This window comes from Hyperolius riggenbachi, chromosome 7 (genome assembly GCF_040937935.1).
Source record: "Hyperolius riggenbachi isolate aHypRig1 chromosome 7, aHypRig1.pri, whole genome shotgun sequence".
NCBI classification, from domain to species: domain Eukaryota; kingdom Metazoa; phylum Chordata; class Amphibia; order Anura; family Hyperoliidae; genus Hyperolius; species Hyperolius riggenbachi.
The window spans coordinates 106343163-106368986 of record NC_090652.1 but is presented as its reverse complement, the minus strand read 5'-3'; the positions used below and the strand labels follow the sequence as shown (position 1 = coordinate 106368986).

General features: G+C 42.9%; 1 protein-coding gene across 1 annotated transcript in view; it reads right to left on the bottom strand.

The window, feature by feature from the left end:
- MAD1L1 (mitotic arrest deficient 1 like 1) overlaps nucleotides 1-25824 on the bottom strand; it is a 1144984-nt gene that overhangs the window by 1099019 nt on the left and 20141 nt on the right. The window contains exons 6-9 of the mRNA XM_068244499.1: nucleotides 19521-19602; nucleotides 13675-13805; nucleotides 10297-10411; nucleotides 6293-6354 (exon numbers count right to left, since the gene is read on the bottom strand). Of these exons, the coding sequence (XP_068100600.1) occupies nucleotides 6293-6354; nucleotides 10297-10411; nucleotides 13675-13805; nucleotides 19521-19602 (390 nt within the window). The remainder of the gene's footprint in view (nucleotides 1-6292; nucleotides 6355-10296; nucleotides 10412-13674; nucleotides 13806-19520; nucleotides 19603-25824) is intronic.

The following is a 25824-nucleotide window of genomic DNA, read 5'->3' as shown; positions in this document are numbered from 1 at the left end:
CATATTACAATTTTGTTGATTAACAGTATGTAACGTGAAATTCGTCTCTTAACTGCCAACGCTTAGGAATTTCACAAGACAACTGAAGTGAGAAGGTTATGTAGACTACTATATTTATTCCCTTTAGACTAAAACTAGTCCTTGGTAAGAGTACTTGTAAAAGGTACAGACCAGAACAAAGAACATCTATCAGCCCTAGGCAATGTAAGAATGATGTGCAGGTACACTGCAGGGGAATGAGGAGATTCTTCCTCAATTACACATCTGAACATGGATCATGCCCTAGGCAATGTGACTGTGGTTACATGTAAGAATGATGCGCAGGTACTCTGCAGGAGAATGAGGAGATTCTTCCTCTATTACACATTCTTCATGCACAATCTGAACCAGGTTTATGAGTGATAGACAACACCTCTGTGTTCAATGTGCACAACATTCTCAGTGGATTTCCTGCAGCTCTGTGGGGAGTGCATATGTAGAGTATAGTACTACTGTGTAACAAAAGGAAACCTGAGAGATGAAATAAAGTTTTATACATACTTGGGGCTTCTTCCAGCCCTCTTCAGGCTAATCAGTCCCTCGCTGTCCTCCTCCGCCACCTGGATCTTCTGCTATGAGTCCAGGTACTTGAGCCAGTCTGGTGTAGTGCGCATGCACACACTCCGCCACCGGGAGCGTATTACACCTGCGCAGCACTATTGTGCAGGTGCAGAACGCTCCTGGCTGTGGAAGTGGCACGTAGCCAGACTGCTCTGACTGACTGAATTACCTGGACTCATAGCAGAAGATCCAGGTGGCGGAGGAGGACAGCGAGGGACTGAATGGCCTGAAGGGGCTGGAGGAAGCCCCAATTATATATAAAGCTTTTCTTTTAATTCGCCTCAGGTACCCTTTAATTCATAGTCACCAAACCAAATTTTAACATATCAAATTATTTGATTTCATGAGCAAAGAGAGTGCATACATTTGCATAAACCAGCATCAATGCAGAATTATTTCAATCTCATTGACCATCTCTATTAGTGACATGGCTACACATCAGGCTCAGCACAGATGTTATTTCGTGTATATATAAGAGATTCCTGTGTACACATCATATATACTGTACAGTCACAATCAGATATGTATGTATATCTGACTTTAAAAATACGGGGACTGCTTTATTGAAGCAGCACAAGTAACTAATTTTGTTTGGTTTATTTCATTTTTGTGGACTAAGCACAGCTATTACTGTATATATACTGTATATATACATTATTTTTAATGACCATTATCTGAGAAATAGAACATTTTATCATATTTTCTATTTTAATTATAATTACAAATTCATTAGGAGTCGGAGTCGGTGCATTTTTTCCCGACTCAGACTCCAGGCACCCAAAATTGCTCCGACTCCAGATGCTGGGTGGAAGAAATATCTCTGTAAATGGACAATTGTGTGTAACAAAATCAAAAAATTGTCATTTACAGAGATATTTCTCTCACCCAGCATGGGTATGTGTAAAAATACACCCCAAAACACATACTACTTCTCCTGAGTACAGCGATACCACATGTGACACTTTTTTGCAGCCTAGGTGCGCTCAGTGGCCCAACATCCTATGAGCACCTTTAGGCTTTACAGGGGTGCTTACAATTAAGCACCCCCCAAAATGCTAAGACAGTAAACACACCCCACAAATGACCCAATTTTGGGAAGTAGACACCCCAAAGTATTCAGAGAGGGGCATGGTGAGTCCATGGCAGATTTCATTTTTTTGTCACAAGTTAGCAGAAATGGAAAAAAAAAAAAAAAATTTTGTCACAAAGTGTCATTTTCCGCTAACTTGTGACAAAAAATAAAATCTATGAACTCACCATGCCTCTTAGTGAATACTTTGGGATGTCTTCTTTCCAAAATGGGGTCATTTGAGGGTTATTTATACTATCCTGGAATTCTAGCACCTCATGAAACATGTCAGGTGCTCAGAAAAGTCAGAGAAGTTTCAAAATGGGAAAATTCACTTTTTGCACCATAGTTTGTAAACGCTATAACTTTTAGGGCTCGTTTCCACTGTTGTGGAGCGGAATCACCTGGATTCCACCGCAGACGAAATCACATGCGTATGCGTTTCTGCATGCGGTTTTCCCCGCGATTTCGCATGGCTAAGAAGCAGGTGAATTTAACCATGTCACTGCCTGTGTAAGTTTCCATAACATTACATGTGAAATCGCACGCAAAAATCGCACGCAAAAATCGCACGCACGGGAAAACCGCCTGACAAAGCCGCATGCGATTTCCCTATTAAAAGTATTGCGGGCGATTCGCCCGCATTCCAGCCACACGCGAAATCTGACGGCTCTGCCGTGCAGATTTCCCCCGCAGACCAAAACGCACAAGTGGAAACAATCCTATTCACTTGTATTGCCTATGAGGTGCCCGCATGCGGATTCGCTATAGTGGAAACGAGCCCTTACCCAAACCAATATACACTTATTGGATTTTTTTTTTCAAAGACATGTAGCACAATAAATTTAGACAAAAATGTATATAGAAATTTTACTTTATTTGAAAAAAGTCAGCACAAAAAGTTCAAAAAATAATTTTTTTGACAAAATTCATGTCTTTTTTGATGAATATAATAAAAACTAAAAATCACAGCCGAAATCAAATAGCACCAAAAAGTTTTATTAGTGACAAGAAAAGGAGGTAAAATTAATTTAGGTGGTAGGTTGTATGACCGAGCAATAAACCGTTAAAGCTGCAGTGGTCTGAATGGGAAAAAAAAAAAAAAAAAAAAAAAAAAGTGTCTGGTCCTTAAGGCTTCTTCCCCACTAAGACGTTGCGTTAGATGCTACGTTAAGGTCACATAACGTGCACCTAACGCAACGCATAGTGGGGTTGAAGCTGGACGTCAGATCGAGCCGCGTTATGCCATGATGCGTACTTTTGGACGCATGCGGCATCACGTCATCCCGCCAGCCAATCGCCGCACAGAGCGGCGCCCCAGGAAGTAAACATTGCACGTCACACCGTGCAGTGAATATTAATTAGCCATGTGGCTGGCATCGGAGGAGGAGGGGAGACCTCCTCCTCCAACATCACTGAGCATGTGCAAACAGTCTAACGCGGCTTAGCCGCTTATAACGCACAGCATCTAGCACTTTGTTTTTACCTGCTGCGTTACAATGTAACGCAACGTGGCCACTGTGAACAGCCCATTCATTTTTCATTGCTGTGCGGTGGGCTGCGTTACAGGCTGCACTAACGTGCGCCTGTAACGTCTAACTGTGAAAGCAGCCTAAAGAGAACATGAGGTGGGGTTCTAAGAATGATATCTGCACACAGAGGCTGGGTCTGCCTATACTGCCCTGCCTCTGTTGCTATCTCAATCCCCCCTAAGTTCCCCCTGCGCTCTGCTGGCCCCCATAAACTACAGCCGCGCTGTCGACACGCAGCGTGTCACAGCGGGCTGTGTTTACCTATGTAGTGTCAGTCTCGCCGCTCCCCTGCCTCCTGCATAGCTCCAGTTCCCGCCCGCGTCCCTTCCCTCCCCGCTGATTGGAGGGAATGGACGCGGGTAGGGACCGGAGCTATGCAGGAGGCGGGGGAGTGGCGAGAGTGTCACTACAGAGGTAAACACAGCCCGCTGCGTGTCGACAGCGCGGTTGTGATTTATGAGGGATAGCAGAGTGCAGGGGGAACTTAGGGGGGATTGAGATAGCAACAGAGGCTGGGCAGTATAGGCAGACCCAGCCTCTGTGTGCAGATATTCTTAGAACCCCACCTTGGGTTCTCTTTAAGGGGTTTTAAGACTGCAGTCCTTAAGTGGTTAAAAAGTTGTTGTTTTTTCATGTAATAAAGATATAACAGTGATTAAGTAACAAATTGTCTGCATAAAAACTTTTTACTGCACAAAACTCAACAGTTCACAAAAATGTTAATTCCTCTTCAAAGACTTAAAGGACACCGGAGGTGAAAATAAACTGATCAGGAAAATTATATCTATCCTCCATTTTATTTTATATTTAAATCTAGTTTTTTTTAAGTTTTTACTATTTCATTGTCTCTGCTCAATGACACCTGCAATGAAGTATCCTAGAGCTCAAATGTATTAATTACTGACCCTTTTTATCTCTTTCCTGCTCCAGGAAGCCCTTTACTGACAGGAAAATATTTCATGGCTGTAATTACTTATCAGTGAGGGTTATGCAATAGTCTGACCCAGTCCGACCTGGTCCCAACCCGGATAGAAACTGTCACTTGCATGCCTGATGTTTAACTCTTTCAGGCAGAGAAAGAAAAAATGGAACACAGCCTAGTTATTTGTGTGCTTGGCACTGTACATGCATATGTCTATTTCATGTCACCACATCACCTCGGTTGACCTTTAAAAAAAAAAAAAAAAATATTAGCTAATAAAGTGGGAACTGCAGAAGAAGACCAGTGGGCTGCAGGACTCACAAGTCCTTTCCACTGCGCACCACTCTGCAAATTTTGACATAAACACCCCAATTCTCCAACCCCAGACATGCCAGTAAATGGAGACTGCTGGGTGCCTGAGTTATGGGGCTTCCAATGTCTGTGTTTTTGTCTCTCTGGAAGGTACCAGATTTTCCTCAAAGGAGGTTTTATGTACATAATACATAGAACTGGGTGAAACTCAAAAGCACATGCTAAAAATGCTAAGATTTCTTCCTGTTCTGTACATACTGATGACATTACCAACAAGATGGCATATCCCATGCAAACATAACCTAGCCTCGGTAGAAGCGCTATCTGCGCAAAATGACCGTCAGGCTACCTGTGCCTAGCACCCGCAGCGCCACAGTTTTCCCACCAGGACCGGCATGTGCATCCAATCTTTGCTTGCTACACAGACTCATGCTGTTCATTATCTATTCAGCATTTTGTGTTTGCACCAATCTGGTGCGTGGGTGCAGCGCTCAACAATGTACCTATCACCACTATGTGCATACAATAATGTGCATACAATAATCCCACCAACAGTATACACGATATATACAAGATAGTTCCTTTACATCAATATCATCATATATAATAATACAGATAACAGCATGCATGAATGTCCCAATGCTGTCAGGCCTTTACTCCTATATGAGACTATGTCTCTAACAGCAACAGTTCAGATTGTTCCAGCACAACTTGATTAGATCCACAATAGATATAACTCACACCCTTACCAACGATATTGGCTGATCAAGTTAAAATCAGCATCAGCGTTTTGCCCAGTAGAGGGATATGGTCTCCTCCTCTCACAAGCCGATTTTTCCACGATGTCACTCAAAAAGATGAAAAATGGCAGAACATAGCGTGATCCTGTTTCAACTACCTTGTAATCACCACTCGTGCTCGCTTTGTGTATCCATACAAGTGCCTCCACCACCGTGGAAATAGTAAAAATGCACACTCACCAACCGCTATGGCTGATCCAATGAACCAGCTACACTCGCTTGTCTGGGGTATCACCACTGACCCGCCAGTACTGCACCTTAAGGAACTCAAAAAGAAGCCTCCATAGCGTAACTCCGTTTAATAATATATAAAAACACAAAGTATTGCACTCACATGTCATAAAAGTTAAATGCGCATTTAAAAGCTGAGCGTCCTCATTGCTTCCAATCGTATCCAGCGTCTCCGCACACTGCGCCTGAGGCTCCGCCCTACCGGTTTCGTCATCAATGACTCATCAGGGGCATGTGCGCTGCACCCACGCACCAGATTGGTGCAAACACAAAATTTGGTTAGGGAGGTGATACCCCCCAGGGTTTAGCGATCCATTGGGACCAGTGTTGTAGTGCAAGTAATAGTAGTGATCAGAGGAGCGCAAAACCACTTTCTATAAATCTATTCAGCATTATCATGATAAAATTGCATTAACACTAATGAACGCAATGCTGACCTTCGTACTCATCAAAATATATAAATGACGACATAATAAATTAACAGTGAGAATCCCAGGAAATGTCCCTGCTTTCCTAATGAACAGTTATAGTTCTACAACCAGGAGCATTCATAATTGTGTTTATACATTCATGGCAGTGGCATAGAGAGATCCATGTTCTCACTTTGCAGGAAAAGTTCTGATTTTTTTTTCTAAAAGTACATCAGGGCTGTGCTTCACGGCACAAACCTATCACAAAGCACTCTGCATACTTAAGTAAAGTTTCATTTACTGTGACTGCATTTATGACTCCTCGGCATTCAGTGCCTCAAGCTAAATCAACACTACTGGCACTCTTCCCATGAAACAAAAATTACATCACCTTCACATAAATGTTAAGCACCTACTTGATGTTTAGACCGGTTGTTTGTTCCAGGTTCTCCCAGCTTTTCAGTTTCTTCTTAATTTTCTACAAAATAATTTTACATAAAAATAAGACTGAAAATTAAGCTTCAGCACAGCAGAATTCATTTCATTCACATATTTAAAGGGACTCCAAGGAGTGCCCGAATTTAAAAGAATACACTTACCTGGGGCTTCTTCCAGCTCACCGTAGGTGGCGAGGTCCCGCGGCGTCCTCCTGGCTAGTCTCCTTCGGCCGTCTTCATTGCGGCTGGCATGACAGGTCTGCGCATGCGCGGGTTTTCTGCGCATGCGCAGACCTATCACGCCGGCCGCCATGATGACGTATTGCGTCATTAACCAGGAACGTTGGTATCTCTTAGTAACCCCTCAAATAGTTTGCACACAACTGATGTTAAGCTTACAGGTCTATAATTTCCCGGATCTGATTGCTTTTTGCCCTTCTTAAATAATGGGAAAACGTGGGCTGTACACCAATCTACCGGAACTCTGCCAGAAGAGAGTCACAAAAGATAAGACAAAGGGGTTTATCGATAATGGAACTTAATTACCTTAGGACCCGAGGATGCATGCCATCCGGGCCAGGTGCCTTGTCTATTTTTAATTTATTTTGTCTTGCCCGTGGGTGGGTGGGCGGTTGCAGGCGCGCGCATGCGCACTTACTGGCGGCGGCAGAAAAACAGACCTAGAGCCCGTTTTTAAACAGGCTTAGGTCCACTAGTGTGTATATACAGTGGTAAGATATACAGTGGCAACAACACAAACGCTTATGCTTTGCTCCTTCTCAGCTCACTGATAAATTACAACTATAAAACACTTTCCTAAGCAGATAACTGGGCTTATGACTGTGAGGGGAAAATACAATACTGTAGGTTAATAGTTCATGTATTTTCACTCTGTGACTCTTGAAACACTGCTATGGAGCAATGAGTATAAACATTAAATCTGCTTTGTAAATGTTTATACTTAAAATAAAACAGATATCTAAAAGGTTATTTTTAGGAGTAGGACAGATCCAATTGTTTATCAGTTTATTTTCATCTCAGGTTCACTTTAAATAAGCCGTAAGGTGGCCACTAACGATCCCATTTCTAGCAAAAAATTGTTCGAGCGATCAGAAATTCTGAACGTAATTGAAATCGTTCACTGCACTATCACCGAACCAATCTTTGCATCCTATCACAACCAACAAGAAAATCCAAATTTTGGTTCGACGAAAATCCAAATCGGACAACTGATTTTCTAACCGTATGTATTGGATTGTGCCCATCAACTGAGATTATTTACAACCAATTCTATCAGAATTTCTGATTGCTCAAACGATTTTTTCGCTAGAAATTGGACCGTTAGTGGCCACCTTAAAAAGACTACCAAAAATGTCAGCCTTATTTCTTCTATCCTATAAGTTATTATACCTGTTCTAATGTGGTCTGGATTACTGCAGCCTTTTCTAGTTGCACTGTCTCTGTAATATTATAATTTATTTTCTTTGTCAAGCTTCGTTGAACCAGGGAGGAATGTGCTGTCTCTGCTGTGATAGGGAGAAGTTATGCACGCCCCTCCATGCCCCGCCTTCTATGCTCTCCTGTGTGCTGTGTGTATGAGTCACAGGCAAGGTCTCTGCTCACAGCCAGCCTGTCTGGGAGGCTCATGGAGCTGTGACATTTCAAAAAGCTGTGAGTACAGAAAGATCAGTTCAAAGCCCAGACAAACCGCTAAAGCAAAGTGGGAATAACATTCCAGCAGTCAAGCCAGGCTTGAGAGGAGCCACTGCAAGCAGGCACCAGCTCTGATGTACAGTGGTTTGCAAAAGTATTCGGCCCCCTTGAAGTTTTCCACATTTTGTCATATTACTGACTAGTCCAGATCTAAATCCAATCGAGAATCTGTGACAAGATCAGAAAACTGCTGTTCACAAACGCTGTCCATCTATCTAACTGAGCTGGAGCTGTTTTGCAAAGAAGAATGGGCAAGGATTTCAGTCTCTAGATGTGCAAAGCTTGTAGAGACATACCCTAAAAGACTGGCAACTGTAATTGCAGTAAAACGTAGCTCTACAAAGTATTGACTCAGGGGGCTAAATAACCGGTTCAGCACCGCAGTGCCGAAAAACTCATGCATCCGAGCAATGTTCACCTCCCATTCATTCGCCTATAACTTTATTGCTACTTATCACAATGAATTGATCTATATCTTGTTTTTTCCGCCACTAATTAGGCTTGCTTTGGGTAGTACATTTTGCTAAGAATAATTTTTTTCTAAATCCATTTTAACAGGAAGATTAAGAAAGAAATGAAAAAAATGCATTATTTCTCAGTTTTTGCCCGTTATAGTTTGAAATTAATATACGCTACCGTAATTAAAACTCATGTATTTTATTTGCCCATCTGTCACGGTTATTACACCGTTTAAACGATGTCCCTATCACAATTTATGGTGCCGATATTTAATTTAGAAATAAAGGTGCATTTTTTTTCAATTTGCGTCCATCACTATTTATAAGCTTACAATTTTAAATAATATAATAACATACTCTCTTGACATGCATATTTAAAAAGTTCAGAACCTTGGGTAACTATTTGGTTTTTTTTGTTTTTTATTGTATTTAAAAAAAAAATTTAATAAAAATGTATGTGGGTAATTTTTGGTGTGGGAGGGAAACTGCTTGTAAAATATTGTTTAATTAAAAATGTATGTGGGTGCAGTTTACAATTTGGCCACAAGATGGCCACAGTGAAAAAAGTCCTGGATGCAAACTATCTCGCATCCAGGAACTAAAAATCAGAGAAGTTTCCTGGGGGCAGAAATACCGCGCTCTCTGGATAGAAAGCGTCGGTATTTCTGCGGGGAAGTTAGATTAGTGAATGGGAATTATATTACCATTCACTAATCGGGGGGCGGGCGGCGGGAACGCGCACGGAAGAGCGCCCGATCGTGCGCACCATGCGGCGGGAGCAGCAGTGCCTATCTGGACGAGGAAGCTCGTCCTGATAGGCCGAACTGGATAATTACGCACACCCCACTTTGCAGTTATTTTCTTTTTTAAAATGTTTGGAATCATGATGTAAAGGAAGTATGATTTTCGTTCCACTTCTTATGTGTAGCACCACTTTGTATTGGTCTTTCACATGGAATTCCAATAAAATTGATTCATGTTTGTGGCAGTAATATGACAAAATGTGGAAAATTTCAAGGGGGCCGAATACTTTTGCAAACCACTGTATTTCCTGTTTGGCGGCCATCTTCATTGTTTACAAAAACAATGAATAAAACTGATTTTATCACCAAGAAAGCAGCAGGGAGCGGCAAAAATGTCACAGAGCGGGCTAGGAGACGACAACTAACAGGCTGGTACATTTATTTATGTAAGATTTTCACAGTACAGATTCTGTATTTGCCATCAGATCGACCAACAGATAGATTCCTCTCTGATCGAATCTGATCAAAGAGGGATCATATGGCTGCCTTTACTGCAAACAGATTGTAAATCGATTTCAGCATGAAATTGATTCACCATCTCTGAAGCTGCTGCAGGGGGGCATACATGACATGATCCTGCCTGCGCGAGTCCCCCGGTCTCCGCTGTCTTCTCCACGCTGGCTCCAGGGCTCCAGCTTCACTTCACATCCAGGGAAGTTTAAACAGAGGGCGCTCTACTGTTTAAACTTCCTGTCGGGACAGGAAGAAGTGACGCCCTCCGGAACCCAGCGGAGAAGGAGCAGAGATGAAAGCGGGGACACGCGCCGGCGGAGCAGGTAATGTATTGCCGCTAGCATCGATCGGACATTCGAACGCCGCTATCGACGCACTCCCAACCCGCTGACAATCGAGCGAAATCTTCCGCACGGACAGATCGACGGGAACGATTTTGGTCAGCGTTTGCGCAACAATTTCACAGCAGATTCGATCACAGTGTTGCTGTATAGCGGCGGGAAAATTGATAGGTGTATGGGTCCCTTAAGAACCACTGCAACATTGTATTACTTACTTCTCTCTCAAGCTCTCCCGCCACCATTTCTTCCTTCATCCGATCGTATCGCTCTACTTTGTTGCGCAGCCCTTCTACCTCTTCTTTCAGCAGCGCATTATTCTCCTTCATTTCCCTGATTGCAGAAAAGCCACTATTACACTGATGTACATAATCAAGCCATGGCAGTAATCATAGCGGGCTCTGTTTATCATATGTATTACCTGATTTGCCCTGGTAATAATAACAAATTAGCAGAAAACAGCTTTGTGCTGCCTATTGCTCAGCGTTCCAAGAAATCATTTTAATTTACATACAAAATGTTATTTTCTGGAAAATATTCCAATTAAAACAAGTGCCAGAAATGCATATGTATTGCTTCTGCGCAGCATCGTGTGTAAAGAACCCACTTTCCACAGCGAGGCAAAATAAAATAGGCAAAGGAAGTCAGAGTAATAATAAATTGCAATAACTAAAGATTTTGTTTTCTTTTTGGACTTCCAATAAAATCCTTTTCTCCTCCAGTAATTGGGGACACAAGCATATTATTGGCTTGCCCTTAGGAGTAAGGACAATAGGAAAGAAAAGCTGCGTAACCTTCTGTGCTTCCAGGAAAGAGACATCTAAAGTAGTTGACAACTGAAGTGAGAGGCTTTTAAACAATACCAGTTGCCTGGCAGCCCTGTGTAACTCTTTGGTTGCAGTAGTGTCTGAATCACACCAGAAACAAGCATGTGGCTAATCTTGTCAGATCTGACAATGATGACTACCCCCTCAAGCCGACTGTGAAACACAAGAGGAAAAAATACTCACTCCCAGACAGCGCTCTGACATTTAGACCCCTTTCAGACGGGCGGCTGAACTGTGCGTTTTGCCAAGCAGTTCAGCCTCCCATCTGCCGCCCACCAGTTCAATTCGACAGCAATTTGAATGCAGCCAAATTGCAGCAGTTGTAACACCACACGTGTCAAGCTTTGACACGCAGTGACGTTGCTGGGCGCTGAGGAACGCGACATGTCAAGTCTGAGCATGGCTGCAGCAGCGCTAGGATCTCACTCCGTGGGGGACCGTCTGTACAGTACCGGTACCGGGTGCCAACAAGTGCAGGAGAACAGCTGACAGACTGTGACTTCACCACTTGTCAGCTGTCCCTGTGAAAAGCAGCTTTCATTTTTCTTATCTCAGGACATAACTTTACTGGTTTGTTGTGTCCACCAGTGAGCTATAAGACAAATAAAACAAATACATATGATATAAAGAAGGCTTTAAAGCAGACAGTTCAAAATGAGTACGTCTAAAAATATTATACAAAATTAACATGCTAGAAAATGTTTTTATTTAGTTTTGGATAAACTGAGATGGAGTTACACAATGTTAGGATTTTATTAACCTGACGAAACGGAGGACCAAGCACCCTTTAGACCATTCATGTATCCTGCTTCCAAATCTCCACCTGGCATAGCGCTGCATAGCAGCCGCGTGGCGCTGTTTCTCCCACACCTGCTTGTGGGACTACACTGCACATCAGCGTGAGCAGAGGTGGCAGTCTCGCCGTGGAGCAAGTGCCACCCCCCCATTGTCTTACACATAGGATGCCAGGCTCACTATCCGGAGATCCACATGGGGCACATCCATCGAAGTCTTCTACCATCCCAAGAGCCCAGTCCCTGGCTTTCAAGGAACACTAGGCTGTATCTCACTGACAGCCATTGGAATTCAGGCGAGACCTGTCCTGGATAGGGCAGCATTTCAATTCTAATACTGTTTTCAGAGCGAGCTTTTCTTGTTTTTTTGTTTTTTTTTTTCTTCTTCAAGATACACAGTGGATTCAAAGAGCTGCTTGACCTAGGATGCCTGATCGCACCACCAGGGGATCCATCCCAATTCCACATACAGATGCAGGATTTTGTTAAAGCCACAGTTGATGGATGAATCTCGTTCTAGTAAAGCTGCTAGAGACAATCGCTGGCCAAAATCAGTCCTTATTGACAGGAAAACCAGCTAGAAACACCACTGCCAACAAAAACAGGGCATCTGGGTACATTGCCCCCTATGATTCCTTCCTAGCGGAATCATGGACAGCAATATGGTCAGCACAAGTTACCTAAGCCTTCCTTAGATTTCTTATAAAGTGCAGCTGCAGTAACTGAATTGATCAATATCTAGAAACCAGTCACAGAGATGGTGTCAGTGTGTATCAAAACTGGATTTTATTGCTATAAGATCACACTTTTGAATAATTTCACCATCAGACGGCATAGCACATAATCAGACGGCACAGTCACCATCAGACGGCACAGTACATAATGAATTCAGTATACAAAATATATAAATATAATTCCCCAATCCTGTCCTCAAGGCCCACCAACACCGCATGTTTTCTATAAATCCACAGAAGTACCTAATCAGCTCTGAGACACTAATTACCTCACATGTGAATGTTTGTAGTTTCCTACAAAACATGTGAAGTTGGTGGGCCTTGAGGACATGGTTGGGAAACTATCTTAACCTCCCTGCCGGTTATCCCGAGCTCAGCTTGGGGTAACCTGCCGCGGAGGATTCCTCAGGCCCTGCTGGGCCGATTTGCATTATTTTCTTTTTGTTACACGCAGCTAGCACTTTGCTAGCTGCGTGTAACTTACGATCGCCGCCGATTCGCCGCAACCCGCCGCATCAGAGGGTGCCCCCCCGAGACCCGTGCGCTGCCTGGCCAATCAGTGCCAGGCAGCGTCGAGGGGTGGTTCGGGACTCCCTCTGACGTCACGACGTCGATGACGTCGGTGACGTCATCGCGCCCGTCGCCATGGCGACGGGGGAAGCCCTCCTGGAAATCCCGTTTAGAACGGGATTTCCGGATGGGTAAATGCGCCGGCGGCGATCGGCGCATTCGGGGGGACGCCGCAGGGAGGGGGGGGAAGCATGTAGCTAGCGCTAGGCTAGCTACATGCTACAAAAAAAAAAAAAAAAAAAAACACCCTCCCTGCCGTGCGCAGCAATTTTTTATAACGGCAGGGAGGTTAAAGGACAACTGAAGTAAGAGGGATGCTGAAGCCGCCATATTGATTTCCTTTTAAACAATGTACATTGCCTGGCTATCCTGCCAATTCTCTGCTTTTAATAATTTTAGCCATAGACTCTGAACAAGCATGCAGATCATATGTTTTTGACTGAAATTGACTGCATTTATTGCATGATTGTGCTTGGTATGGTTTTGACTGAAATTGACTGCATTTATTGCATGATTGTGCTTGGTATGGTTTTAAAAGTAAAAACAATATGGCCTCTATATCCCTCTAACTTCAGGTGTGCTTTAAGGAAGGAGAAGGAAAAAGGAAGTGGGAGGGGAGAGAGGGGTCAGTGGCAATCTTTAAACCTGGTGCTGTACACAGACAGAAGTACCTGTGGTAATTGTTCTCCTCTCTGAGCTGTAGCACTTCTTTCTCAAGTTTGGGCAGTTTATCCAGGTCAGATTTCATGCTTTTTACAATGGCAGAATCCTGCTCCTGTGAAGACAGCTGCTGTTCTAAATTCTGTAGAGAAAAGAGAGCATGTCAGAGTTGCACTAGTTGCATTTTTAATGAGAAACGTCAGCAATATACAGGTAGGAAACCCTTCACACATAATTTTAGAGGGGCCATTTTCACTAGAAGTATGCAAATCGGCTTTCAAATGTGAATTTGCATACAAATTTTATATATCTATATCTATAGATATAGTGGTTTGCAAAAGTATTCGGGCCCCCTCGACGTTTTCCACATTTTGTCATATTACTGCCACAAACATGGATCAATTCTATTGGAATTCCACATGAAAGACCAATACAAAGTGGTGTACATGTGAGAAGTGGAACAAAAATTATACATTATTCTAAACATTTAAAAAAAAATAACTGCAAAGTGGGGTGTGCATAATTATTCAGCCCCCTGAGTCAATACTTTGTAGAACCACCTTTTGCTGCAATTACAGCTGCCAGTCTTTTAGGGTATGTCTCTACCAGCTTTGCACATCTAGAGACTGAAATCCTTTCGAATTCTTCTTTGCAAAACAGCTCCAGCTCAGTCAGATTAGATGGACAGCGTTTGTGAACAGCAGTTTTCAGATCTTGCCACAGATTCTCGATTGGATTTAGATCTGGACCTTGCCTGGGCCATTCTAACACTTGGATAGGTTTTGTTTTAAACCATTCCATTGTTGCCCTGGCTTTATGTTTAGGGTCGTTGTCCTGCTGGAAGGTGAACCTCTGCCACAGTCTCAAGTCGTTTGCAGACTCCAAAAGGTTTTCTTCCAAGATTGCTCTGTATTTGGCTCCATCCATCTTCCCATCAACTCTGACCAGCTTCCCTGTCCTTGCTGAAGCAAAGCACCCCCAGAGCATGATGCTGCCACCACCATATTTGACAGTGGGGATGGGGTGTTCAGAGTGATGTGCAGTGTTAGTTTTCTGCCACACATAGCGTTTTGCATTTTGGCCAAAAAGTTCCATTTTGCTCTCATCTGACCAGAGCACCTTCTTACACGAGTTTGCGGTGTCCCCCACATGGCTTGTGGCAAACTGCAAACGGGACTTCTTATGCTTTTCTGTTGCCACTCTTCCATAAAGGCCAACTTTGTGCAGTGCATGACTAATAGTTGTCCTATGGACAGATTCCCCCACCTGAGCTGTAGATCTCTGCAGCTCATCCAGAGTCACCATGGGCCTCTTGACTGCATTTCTGATCAGCGCTCTCCTTTCGGCCTATGAGTTTAGGTGGATGGCCTTGTCTTGGTAGAGTTACAGTTGTGCCATACTCCTTCCATTTCTGAATAATCGCTTGAACAGTGCTCTGTGGGATGTTCAAGGCTTTGGAAATCTTTTTGTAGCCTAAGCCTGCTTTAAATTTCTCAACTTTATCCCTGACCTGTCTGGTGTGTTCTTTGGACTTCATGGTGTTGTTGCTCCCAATATTCTCTTAGACAACCTCAGAGGACGTCACAGAGCAGCTGTATTTGTACCGACATTAGATTACACATAGGTGCACTCTATTTAGTCATTAGCACTCATCAGGCAATGTCTATGGGCAACTGATTGCACTCAGACCAAAGGGGCTGAATAATTACGCACACCCCACTTTGCAGTTATGTGTAAAAATGTTTGGAATCATGTATGATTTTCGTTCCACTTCTCACGTGTGCACCACTTTGTATTGGTCCTTCACATGGAATTCCAATAAAATTGATTCATGTTTGTGGCAGTAATGTGACAAAATGTGGAAAACTTTAAGGGGGCCGAATACTTTTGCAATCAATATATATGCAAAGCATGCACAAACAGCACTGGAGAACCCCAATCTCCATAAGAAATATATAAATACAGAGGGGCTGCAGCACACAACAGGAAAACAGTGACAGGGCTCTTGGTTACGCTTTAACGCGTTTAAGCTCACCAACTGTACCAAAGTGTCCCCTTATGGACACTTTGGACTTCAGAGTCTCTTTAAATTGTGACCCTAGAACAACATATGGCGATAATATTTTATTTTGGGTTAGGGGTGAAAGAGTTAAAAAAAAATGAAAAATTTATATGGTGTATGTGGAAGTAGTTTTACTTTTTGGCCACAAAGATGGTGCTATACTAACTCCATTTTCTAACAATAGAAAACTGAACCAAGTGTTTACAGGTGTTTATAAAACAGGGACATAGAAAAGTGTGGCAGAAGTTGCTAAGTGGTTAAAGCGGAATATAACCCTGCATTTCAACTTTGCTCAAACATTTTTTACAGTATATTATATGCAACCAGCATTTTATTTTTTACTAGACCAGCATTGGAAGGGTTACACAGAGTTTTAAAGTTCCTGGAGATTTCTGCAGATCTGAAGCTGAAATAGATACATATGGTTTACATAAATGTATCTAAGTGTTGAATGTTACACACTCTTTGGCTGTCCTCCAGCTCAGTCAGAGAGAGTGAGTCACATTCAACACTTAGATACATTTATGTAAACAAAATGTATCTATTTCAGCTTCGGATGCTGCAGAAATCTCCAGGAACTTTAAAACTCTGTGTAACCCTTCCAATGCTGGTCTAGTAAAACAAAATGCTGGTTGCATATAATATGCTGTAAATAATGTTTTAGAGCAAAGTTGAAATGCAGGGTTATATTCCGCCTTAATGTGAGTGTTTTTTCACATCCAGACCTTTCTTCCCACTTATGGACCAGACAGTTTTGACAGTTTAGATGTGTCCTTATTTAATCAGAAATAACTTTATCCCCATTTACGACACAGAAATGAAATATATATTGTTTTTTTCAAGACAAACTAGGCTTTCATTGTATGCCATATTTTTCCCTCGAACAATTGTTTTCTATGAATTTTAATGGGAAAACAAAGAAAAAAAATAGAACATTTCTCAGTTTTACCAATTCCAGTTTAAAAATAAAAAAGTGCTACTGTAGATAAAAAACACAAATTGTTTGGCTATTCTTCGGCTTATCACAAAACTTATATGTTCTAGTCACAATTTATGGTGAAGATATTTGATTCTGAAATAATGCTACAGAGTATCTTTCACTATGAAATTAGAAAATAAAAGTATTTTTAATAGTAAAAATCAATCTCATTAGCTCAGGAAACATATATTCCCGTTCACCAATTAGTGCTGCATCAGATAGTGCCAGAAATGTGCACAGGACCAAGCCCAATCCTGCACAGCACTGCTTCTGCTACAAGACGTATATCTACTGACTTGTGGCTTAGATGAAGTCACAGAGGACGTATATCTACTGACTTGTGGATAAAGTGGTTAAAAAAAAACAAAGACAAATCAAAAAGTGCTCTGCAGGGTGTGTCTGCCCATAATCGCTAAGAAATTCACTCTGTGTGTGTTTAGAGAGATCAGCCTGTGTAATTATTCCATATCAGCAAGTAATCAGCAAGAGTAAATCAGGGCTGTCAGCTGTGTCTGAGCTGTGCAGGGTGATGTTTGGTGGCCAGCGTGTAATATGCTGGCACATCCCAACATGAGATGCCCTGTTGTCATGGAGACTATCAAGAAGAGTTTCCGGATCCACCCCCACGCTCTTGCTCTCCATTGATGCTGAAAAAGCATTTGATAGGGTGGATGGCGACTTCATAGAATGCACCCTGCGCCACGTGGGATTAGGGGGTAAAATGCATAAGCGTATACTAACGTTATACTCCTGCCCTAATGCTAAGGTTAAGGCCAATGGGGTCTTATCAGACACGTCATTTAATATATGAAATGGCAGTCGACAGGGTTTCTCCTCTATACCCCTTAATTTTTGCTCTTTCCCTCGAGCCTTTTCTTTGCAAGTTAAGAGCCAACCCAGACATACAAGGCGTTTCTTTCCCAAAATCCTCCCACAAGGTAGCTGCTTACGTGGACAACATGCTATGCTATTTAACCAACCCCCACATTTCCCTCCCTAACCTTCTAGCAGAATTCTCTACATATGGCCAATTGTCCAACTTATCTATAAATTATGATAAAAGTCAAGCTCTTCGTGTGCTTCTCCCTGACACACTAAAATCCCTGTTAAGTAATGTTTCATTCAGCTGGCCTGCTCACTCCCTGAAGTATTTGCACAAGGATTATCCTACAAAAAAGGACTAAAATTTAACTTTTAATAAGAAAATATTTAAAAGCAAAAAAAAAGGTAAAGTCAGTATGAGGGTTAAACCTGTAAACCCACTAACATTGCATTTCAAACATACATATACACTAACCCCACCTACAACCCAACATGTTTCACTTCCATATAGGAAGCTTTTTCAAGGGAAAAGTGCTATGTGCAAGAGTGCTAAAAATTGTGCTAAGGTGCATATATACAAAATACAATAAAATCAGTTCATGGTACAGCGTTTTGGCTATATAGTAGCTGCCAAACGAACATGTCCTCCATACTGCCCTTATATACTATGAGTGAGGGCTAAGGAGGAGGAGGCAGGATTCATTCCAGACACGCCGCCCCAGAACAAGCGGATGATTGGTCTACAAGGTTGACAGTCAAACCTCTGACCAATCCTGTAAAGCCCCCATACAAACTATGTAATCACCAGATAGGGGTTTAAACATTCGCCCCCAGTAAAGTATTCATATATTTATAAAGTGCATATTACCAATAGTTCTATAAATCTAGACAGAAGACGTCCATGGTAGAAAGATTCACTTAATCTTTTTTGCCAGAAAGCTTGCCATCTACAAACACATGAATACCCCCACTATGGTGAGTAGAAGGGATGATGCAAGGGATGAAAACACTTTCAACATTTTGAATGAGCTCTTGGAGGAAAAGATCACGGGACATGTGCACACGGGTGCGCCTAAGAGTGATCTAAACATCAAGAGTAAATTTTGCCCCTCCATTGGCATGTATCCATCTATCCAATTCTTCGTCGATGTGGTAGTCAAAGATACGACATTAACAAATTCTCTAAGGTAGCAATTTATATATATTTTTTTTTTAATGGTGTATTTTTTTATTTTATTTTTTACAAGTGTTTTATTTTGGTAACTATGGGGTGGGGAGGAAGTGGTTAAAAATATGTAAAAAAAAAAAAAAATTATCATCCTATGGGTTAGTATATTAGACTGTTTTTGGATGCATTTTTACGTTTTGGCCACAAGATGGCGCTATGGAGTTCTGTGTTGAATAAATTTAACACAGAAGAAGTGTTTACATTTTGTTTCTGCCGGGATTTTCTTCAATCAACACTGCAGGAGGCTGTGAGTCATCGCAACCTCAGTGATCGGGTATCCCGGTCACAGAGGGGACGGGATAGCGGCTATTGTGGACGAGGAAGTGCGGCGATCGTGGCGGCGACGGTAAACAAACGTACTGCGAATGCTTATCTACTGCAGGGGGGTAGATAAGCGTTTGCAGAATCCAGAAGTGGTTAATATATTGTATCTTATTCAGTAAGTCCATAGTATCCCTCAAGTATGAGGGTAGGCTTTCGACAAAAGGTCTCGCCTACGCTCTGCCTATGTGAGGCGCGACAGGTGAGATATTTCCCCTCCCCCCACCCCGTGTCTCAGGTACACTTTAATTTGCAAAAAGGACTTACAGCTATAATATGTAGTAAGTAAACTGAGCAGCATTGACTTTTTGTTTATTTGGGTGACAAAACAAAAGTTTATTTTTTACAGAACAGCTCTGTATTCAGCCGACGAGATTATAAAATATAAGGCTTATTTATCAATGGAAAAAGAGCATCAATAACATATTTGCAGCAAACAACCTACCTTAATCTTTAATTCATAATCTGAATTTAGTGCTTCTAATTCCTGTAATTTCTGTGTCATCTGGTTGCCATCTTCAGACTTCCTGAAAAATAGAAAGTGATCATTGTAGTACAGGTAATAGCAATAAATTAAATACGTTCATTTCAATTATTAAATAGCTTAAAACTGAACATAACCAGCAGAAAACCCAAAATACACGTGTGCACACACTAATCCCAGAGATCAAACCCCCTGCTTTCCAGCCGGCTATACTGGACCTTTTTTTCCCCATTTATTAATTTAAAGAAAAACTAGATACTTACCTAAGCAGAGTGAAGCTTCTAGAGATGCCCCATAGGCATTGTGTGTCCTCCTGGACCCCACCACCCTTTTTTTTACTGCACAAATGCAGCAGTTTTCACACAGGTGCAGTATGGCCAGGCTCATACACAGCAAGGCGCACAGCCACAAGAAAGTATCTAACAAGCTCTTGTCTGATATGATCAGAGGGACCCTGTGCAGGAATGTTGAGCAACTGGATAGAATGGAAAGCCTCTGGAATATCGAGAGGCTCTCCTCTACTCTCTTTCAGGACAGGTTTACAGTAGAGGGAACCTGAGACGACTAATATGGGGGCATTTACACTTACCTGGGGCCTCCTCCAGCCCCATGAGGTGCATGGGCTCCCTTGCCGTCCTCTATGTTGTGTAGTAATTCCCCCCACCCTGGTAATCTGGCCTGCCGTGCTCTTCTGCGCGTGTGCGGGCTCGGACAGGCGCACCCCCGGCGCAGAGCGCTCCTGGATTCAGGAGCCCAGCAGTGTTTCACGCGGCTGGGCATGTGCAACAGCACAAAACTGGCCAGATTACTGGGGGTGGGGGAGTGTTACTACACAACGGAGCAGCCGGAGAGGACGGCGAGGGAGCCCACCCAGCTCATGGGGCTGGAGGAAGACCCAGGCAAGTATAAATACTTCAATATTGGTCATCTCAGGTACACTTTAAAAATTGCACTGTGGGAAATGGCACAGACAAGTCTATGCTTCCATTAGAACACAGCCCTTATTGCATATTTCATTTGGGAGAGAGATTGCTTGAAATACAATAAGATTAAAGCTACCTTCTTATAGAAGTGTATTATCTACAAGTATTACTTTGAAAAAAGGGGTTTACTTTACTTGTACAATGTAAAGCCCCATTTCAGGCACGGAAACTTTCCAGTCGTGTATAGACTGGGACAGAGCTAGTTTGTGATGATGGTAATAGTGTGCAGCACTAGCAAATGTCCTTTAATAATTTAATCCAACTCCAGCGAGTTTTGGTTTGGAAGCTAGTTGAAATCTTTAAAAAAAAAAAAAAAAAAAAAAAAAAAAATTACCGGTAAGCAATAACGTATAATAATTCATAAAGAACAGAACAGGACCTGTAGAATCATTCAATTTATGCAGAGAATATGCCTTTCTATAACCATTTGCATATTTAGGTAGACTAGAAGCAAAGCAAAAGCATACCCCAACAGAAAGCCGTTTGGCAACAAAGTGGACCTGAACTCTTACACTGGACAGAAGGAAAACAGAGAAATGCACCCTGAGAGTTTAGCCTGCCTAATATTCCCTCGTCTGTGACTAATCACGAGTTGTAATTTAATCCCTCAGCTTTGTCAGCTGACTGCCACAGAGAGGTAATTGGTAAACAAGCTGTTAACAATAGGTCTGCTTCCATGAAAGCAGGAAGTAGAAATACAGCAGATTTATTGCAGGATTTGTATCAGCTGTAACAAAGAAATGTTTATCTGTAAAGATTATTATGTAGTTGCTTATCTTTTAGAGCAGAAAGGAAGTTCTGAGTTCAGGTCAGCTTTTAACCTTCCTGGCGGTAAGCCCGAGCTGAGCTCGGGCTATGCCGCGCAGGAAGATATCTCAGCCCCTGGTGGAGCGATTTGCTCCATTGAAAATGCTGTACGCGCAGCTAGCACTTTGCTAGCCACGCGTACAGCTCGATCGCCGCCGCTCTGCGGCGATCGCCCGTACGCAGCGGCGCAAGAGGCCCCCCCCCCGCCAGAGCCCTGCGCTGCCCGGACCAATGAGTTCCGGGCAGCGCTATGGGCTGGATCGGAGGTGTCTGACGTCAGCTGACGTCATTCCGATCGTCGCCATGGCGACAGGAGAAGCCAAACAGGGGAGCGCGTTATATACGCGTTCCCCTGTTTGCTATTGATGCCGGCGACGATCGCACTAGAGGGACACATGCGCCCTCTAGTGGTGTTTCATGTAGCTACCACTCTGGTAGCTTTACATGAAACACACAAAAAAAAAATTTAAAAAAAAAAAAAAAAAAAGGATTTTTGCCAATTTGGCAAAAAAAAATAACCGCCAGGAGGGTTAAGGACCACCATCACCAAAAGATGTAAAATGTAAAATACATGTTAGCACATACATAAGATGTACATTTCTTCCAAGGTGACATGAAGTAGAAATTCTTTTTTTACTATGCCGTCACTTAGTGTAGGTAGTAAAAATATGACACACCTGACTACATTTTGGACTAGTCAATATCTTCATAAGTGATTTTCATCATTTCCTTTATTCTTTCTAAAGCATTACTAAGGATCTGCAGAAAGATGCCGGCCAGCCTCCCTACTCACAGCAATCTATTCTGGCAGTTGGAGTAAGCAACTGCTCTTTAGTAAATGCTAAGATAAAGAAAACCATGAGAATCCCCCATACGGAGATGGACTAGTTCAAAATCTGACAGATGTTTTTACAAATCGCATTAAAGTGTAAAGCGATAAAAAGTTAATTTATGGTGCATTTTACTCTGGAACAAATGCACATCTTAATATGCATTTTATGTTTTAAAAATGTTTGGAACGGTCCTTTAATTGCGTGAAGCAAAGCTACTACTATTTGGAGAAAGTTGTATGTACTGTCCCTGAACATATGATCAGAACTAATATCTGAAATCTATACTAAGGCTTACAGTGGACCTGAACTCTTGCACAGGGTACAAGGAAAACAGAGAAACGCACCCTGTATGTATTTAGAGAGTTTAACCTGTTTAATTCCCCCTCATTTGTGTCTAATCAAAAGTTGTAATTTGACCTCTCCTGAGTCACATGACTGCGGCAGAGATGGCAGATAAGCTTATTTGAAAGCACAGGATGTTAATACCTTCTTTCCCTGAAAATAAGGCATACATATGAAACCGGCGCTGGTAGACTTGGGCGCAGGATACAGCTGTTATATGGCTGAGCCTGCTTCTGCACAAGTCCGGGCCATGTTAATTACCATTCCCCCTCCAGGCCGCCATGGATAGTGGGGGAATGATAATTCGGATTGCAGCTATTGCTGAAGGCCGAATTATTGGGTTTTTAGTAAGCAACTTCGGCACCGTCTGCTGACGGCACCGACGTTACTCACTGAGCGCCGCTGTAGATGTGATTCCCATTTGCCTCAAAACTCCTTGAGCGTCTGGTTCACAAACGCCTGACCCAGTACCTCAATGCCAACTCACTGCTAGACCCACTCCAATCTGGATTTCAGCCTGCCCACTCAACCGAAACTGCTCTCACCAAAGTGGTCAACGACCTTGCCTTAGCTAAAGCTGAAGGTAAATACTCCATTCTCCTCCTCCTTGACCTGTCAGCAGCTTTTGACACAGTAGATCATCCCCTACTCCTCCAGTCCCTCCAGTCCCTGGGCATTCACGATCTCGCCCTGTCCTGGCTTTCATCCTACCTCTCCAACCGCACCTTCACGACCTCCTTCAATAAGTCCTCCTCCACCCCCAACCACCTCTCTGTGGGAGTCCCCCAAGGTTCGGTCCTTGGCCCCCTACTGTTCACCCTATACACATCCTCCATTGGCAAGGTTATCTCCTCCATGGGTTTTAACTATCATTTGTATGCAGATGACACCCAGATATACCTCCACACCCCTGACATATCCACCACTACCATGGACAAGGTCTCCTCCTGCCTATCAGCCATCTCCTCCTGGATGTCCGCTAGGTTCCTGAAACTAAATCTAGACAAAACAGAATTTATGATCTTCCCGCCCCGGCCATCCACGAACCTCCCAGATGTGCATGTCACTGTTAACCACACTACCATTCGCCCTACCTCTCAAGCCCACTGTCTGGGTGTCACCCTGGACTCCGCACTCTCCTTCACTCCCCACATCCAAAACCTCACAAAGTCCTGCAACTTCCACCTTTGTAACATCTGTAAGATTCGCCCTTTCCTGACCTCTGCCACCACCAAACTCCTCATCCATGCCCTCATAATTTCCCGCCTTGACTACTGCAATGCCCTGCTGTCTGGTCTCCCTATGACCCGAACAGCCCCACTGCAGTCCATCATGAATGCGGCAGCCAGAATTATCCACTGCTCCCATCGCTCCACCACGGCAGATCCCCTCCTAGAATCCCTCCACTGGCTTCCTATCCAGTCCAGAATCAGATTCAAGATACTGTGTCTGACCTACAAATCTGTCCACAAAACCTGTCCAACCTACATTTCCGATCTTACTTAGAGGTACACACCTAGACGCTCACTCCGCTCTTCCAATGAACTTCGCCTAACTGCCCCCCGAATCACCCAGTCCCTTTGCACGCCTCCAGGACTTCTCAAGAGCTGCTCCAACACTATGGAACTCCCTACCTCCACCCAATAGGGCAGCCCCCTCCTTCACCATCTTCAAGAAAGCCCTCAAAACTCACCTTTTCACTCTGGCTTACTACCCCTCAGAAGTGCTCTAAACCTACAGCTGAACTCTGGTCCCCTACCATTCGTGTCCTTACCTCTCCCTCTAGATTGTAAGCCTTTGGGCAGGGTCCTTCTCCTTTTGTGTCCTACCTGATCTTGCACCTCCATTACTGTGAACCCATGCTATGCATCTGAGTGACCCTAACTTGCCTAATCTCCATGCTCCATCCAGTGATTAACTAAGCATTACCTGGTACTTATACTGTGCTGTGTGATCTGGTTTTCTTGTATCCTGTATTGTCATATTGCTGTATCTCACCCCTAAATATTGTCTGTAACCTAAATTAATGTTCAGCGCTGCGTAATATGTTGGCGCTTTATAAATACAATAAATAAATAAATAAATGGTGGCGCTGGCTGCGCCCAAATCTAGCAGCGCTGAAAAGCACTGCTCTGGAAAATAAGCCCTAGCTGGAATTTTGAGCATGCTTGAAATATAAGCCCTACCCCAAAAATAATCCCTAGCGGACGTTAAATAGGAGGAAGAGGCAGCCAGCAAGCGGGGACACAGCGGTGCAGTGCCAATCGGGCACCGGTCCTGTCATTCCAGCACCGGTCCTGTCATTTCAGCACACAGCCAGGTTATCAGCTGTGTTCAAGGGGACAGGGCAGGTGCCTGATCAGTACATTGCACAGGAGGAAGAGGTGGACAGCCAGCAGGGACACAGGGGTGCAGTGCCAATTGGGCACTGGTCTGTCATCCCAGCACACAGCAAGGGTGCAGGGATTACAGGGCAGGAGCCTGATCAGTACAGTAGCACACCTTCAAATCCAGGGACAGCACAGTATAAAGGAACAAGACATGTTCTGCTGAGAGACACTTCCTGATAGAAATATAAAAGACATCCCCTGAAAATAAGCCCTAGCACATATTTTGGAGCAAAAATTAATATAAGACACTGCCTTGTATTCGGGGAAACACAGTATGTCTGCTTCCATGAATCAGGAAGTAAAACAGTGCAGATTTTAGGATTAGTATCAACTGTAACAAAGAAAGGTTTTTTGTTTAAAGGTTATAGTGCTGTTGTGTATCTTAGAGCAGATAAAGGTGGAGGATATTCTGAGTTCAGGTCCTCTTTAAAAGAACACAAACTTTAAAATCATGAACAAATGTGTTATAACTCCAGTTTCCATTGTGGAATCTGTGAATTCTATATGTCCCACTGCCCAGCTCTATAAAGTATCCAAAACATTGAGCTTTCAGTTGTTAACTTGTAAACCGAAAGAGATTGAGTAGGAACCTTGTCTTAATTAGGAGTAAAGTTGTAAATAGGGGAAATAGGTAAGGGGCCTTTTAAAAGCCTCACTAGTTACAGAGTAGGTAACTCCCCTCCACTGTTACCTCCACCTCATTAGTGGTGATCAAAGAGATGCAAATATACAAGATTATGCCAATTTATGATTTTTATGCAAATATATGCAGATTTAAAATGGACCAATCAATTTAAATCTGGGTGGGACTTGATTTGTCCATTTTAAAACTGCATATATTTGCATAAAATGTACAAAATTGTGCATAAACTCAGAAATATTTGCTTCTCTTTGATCATCCCTACTCTTT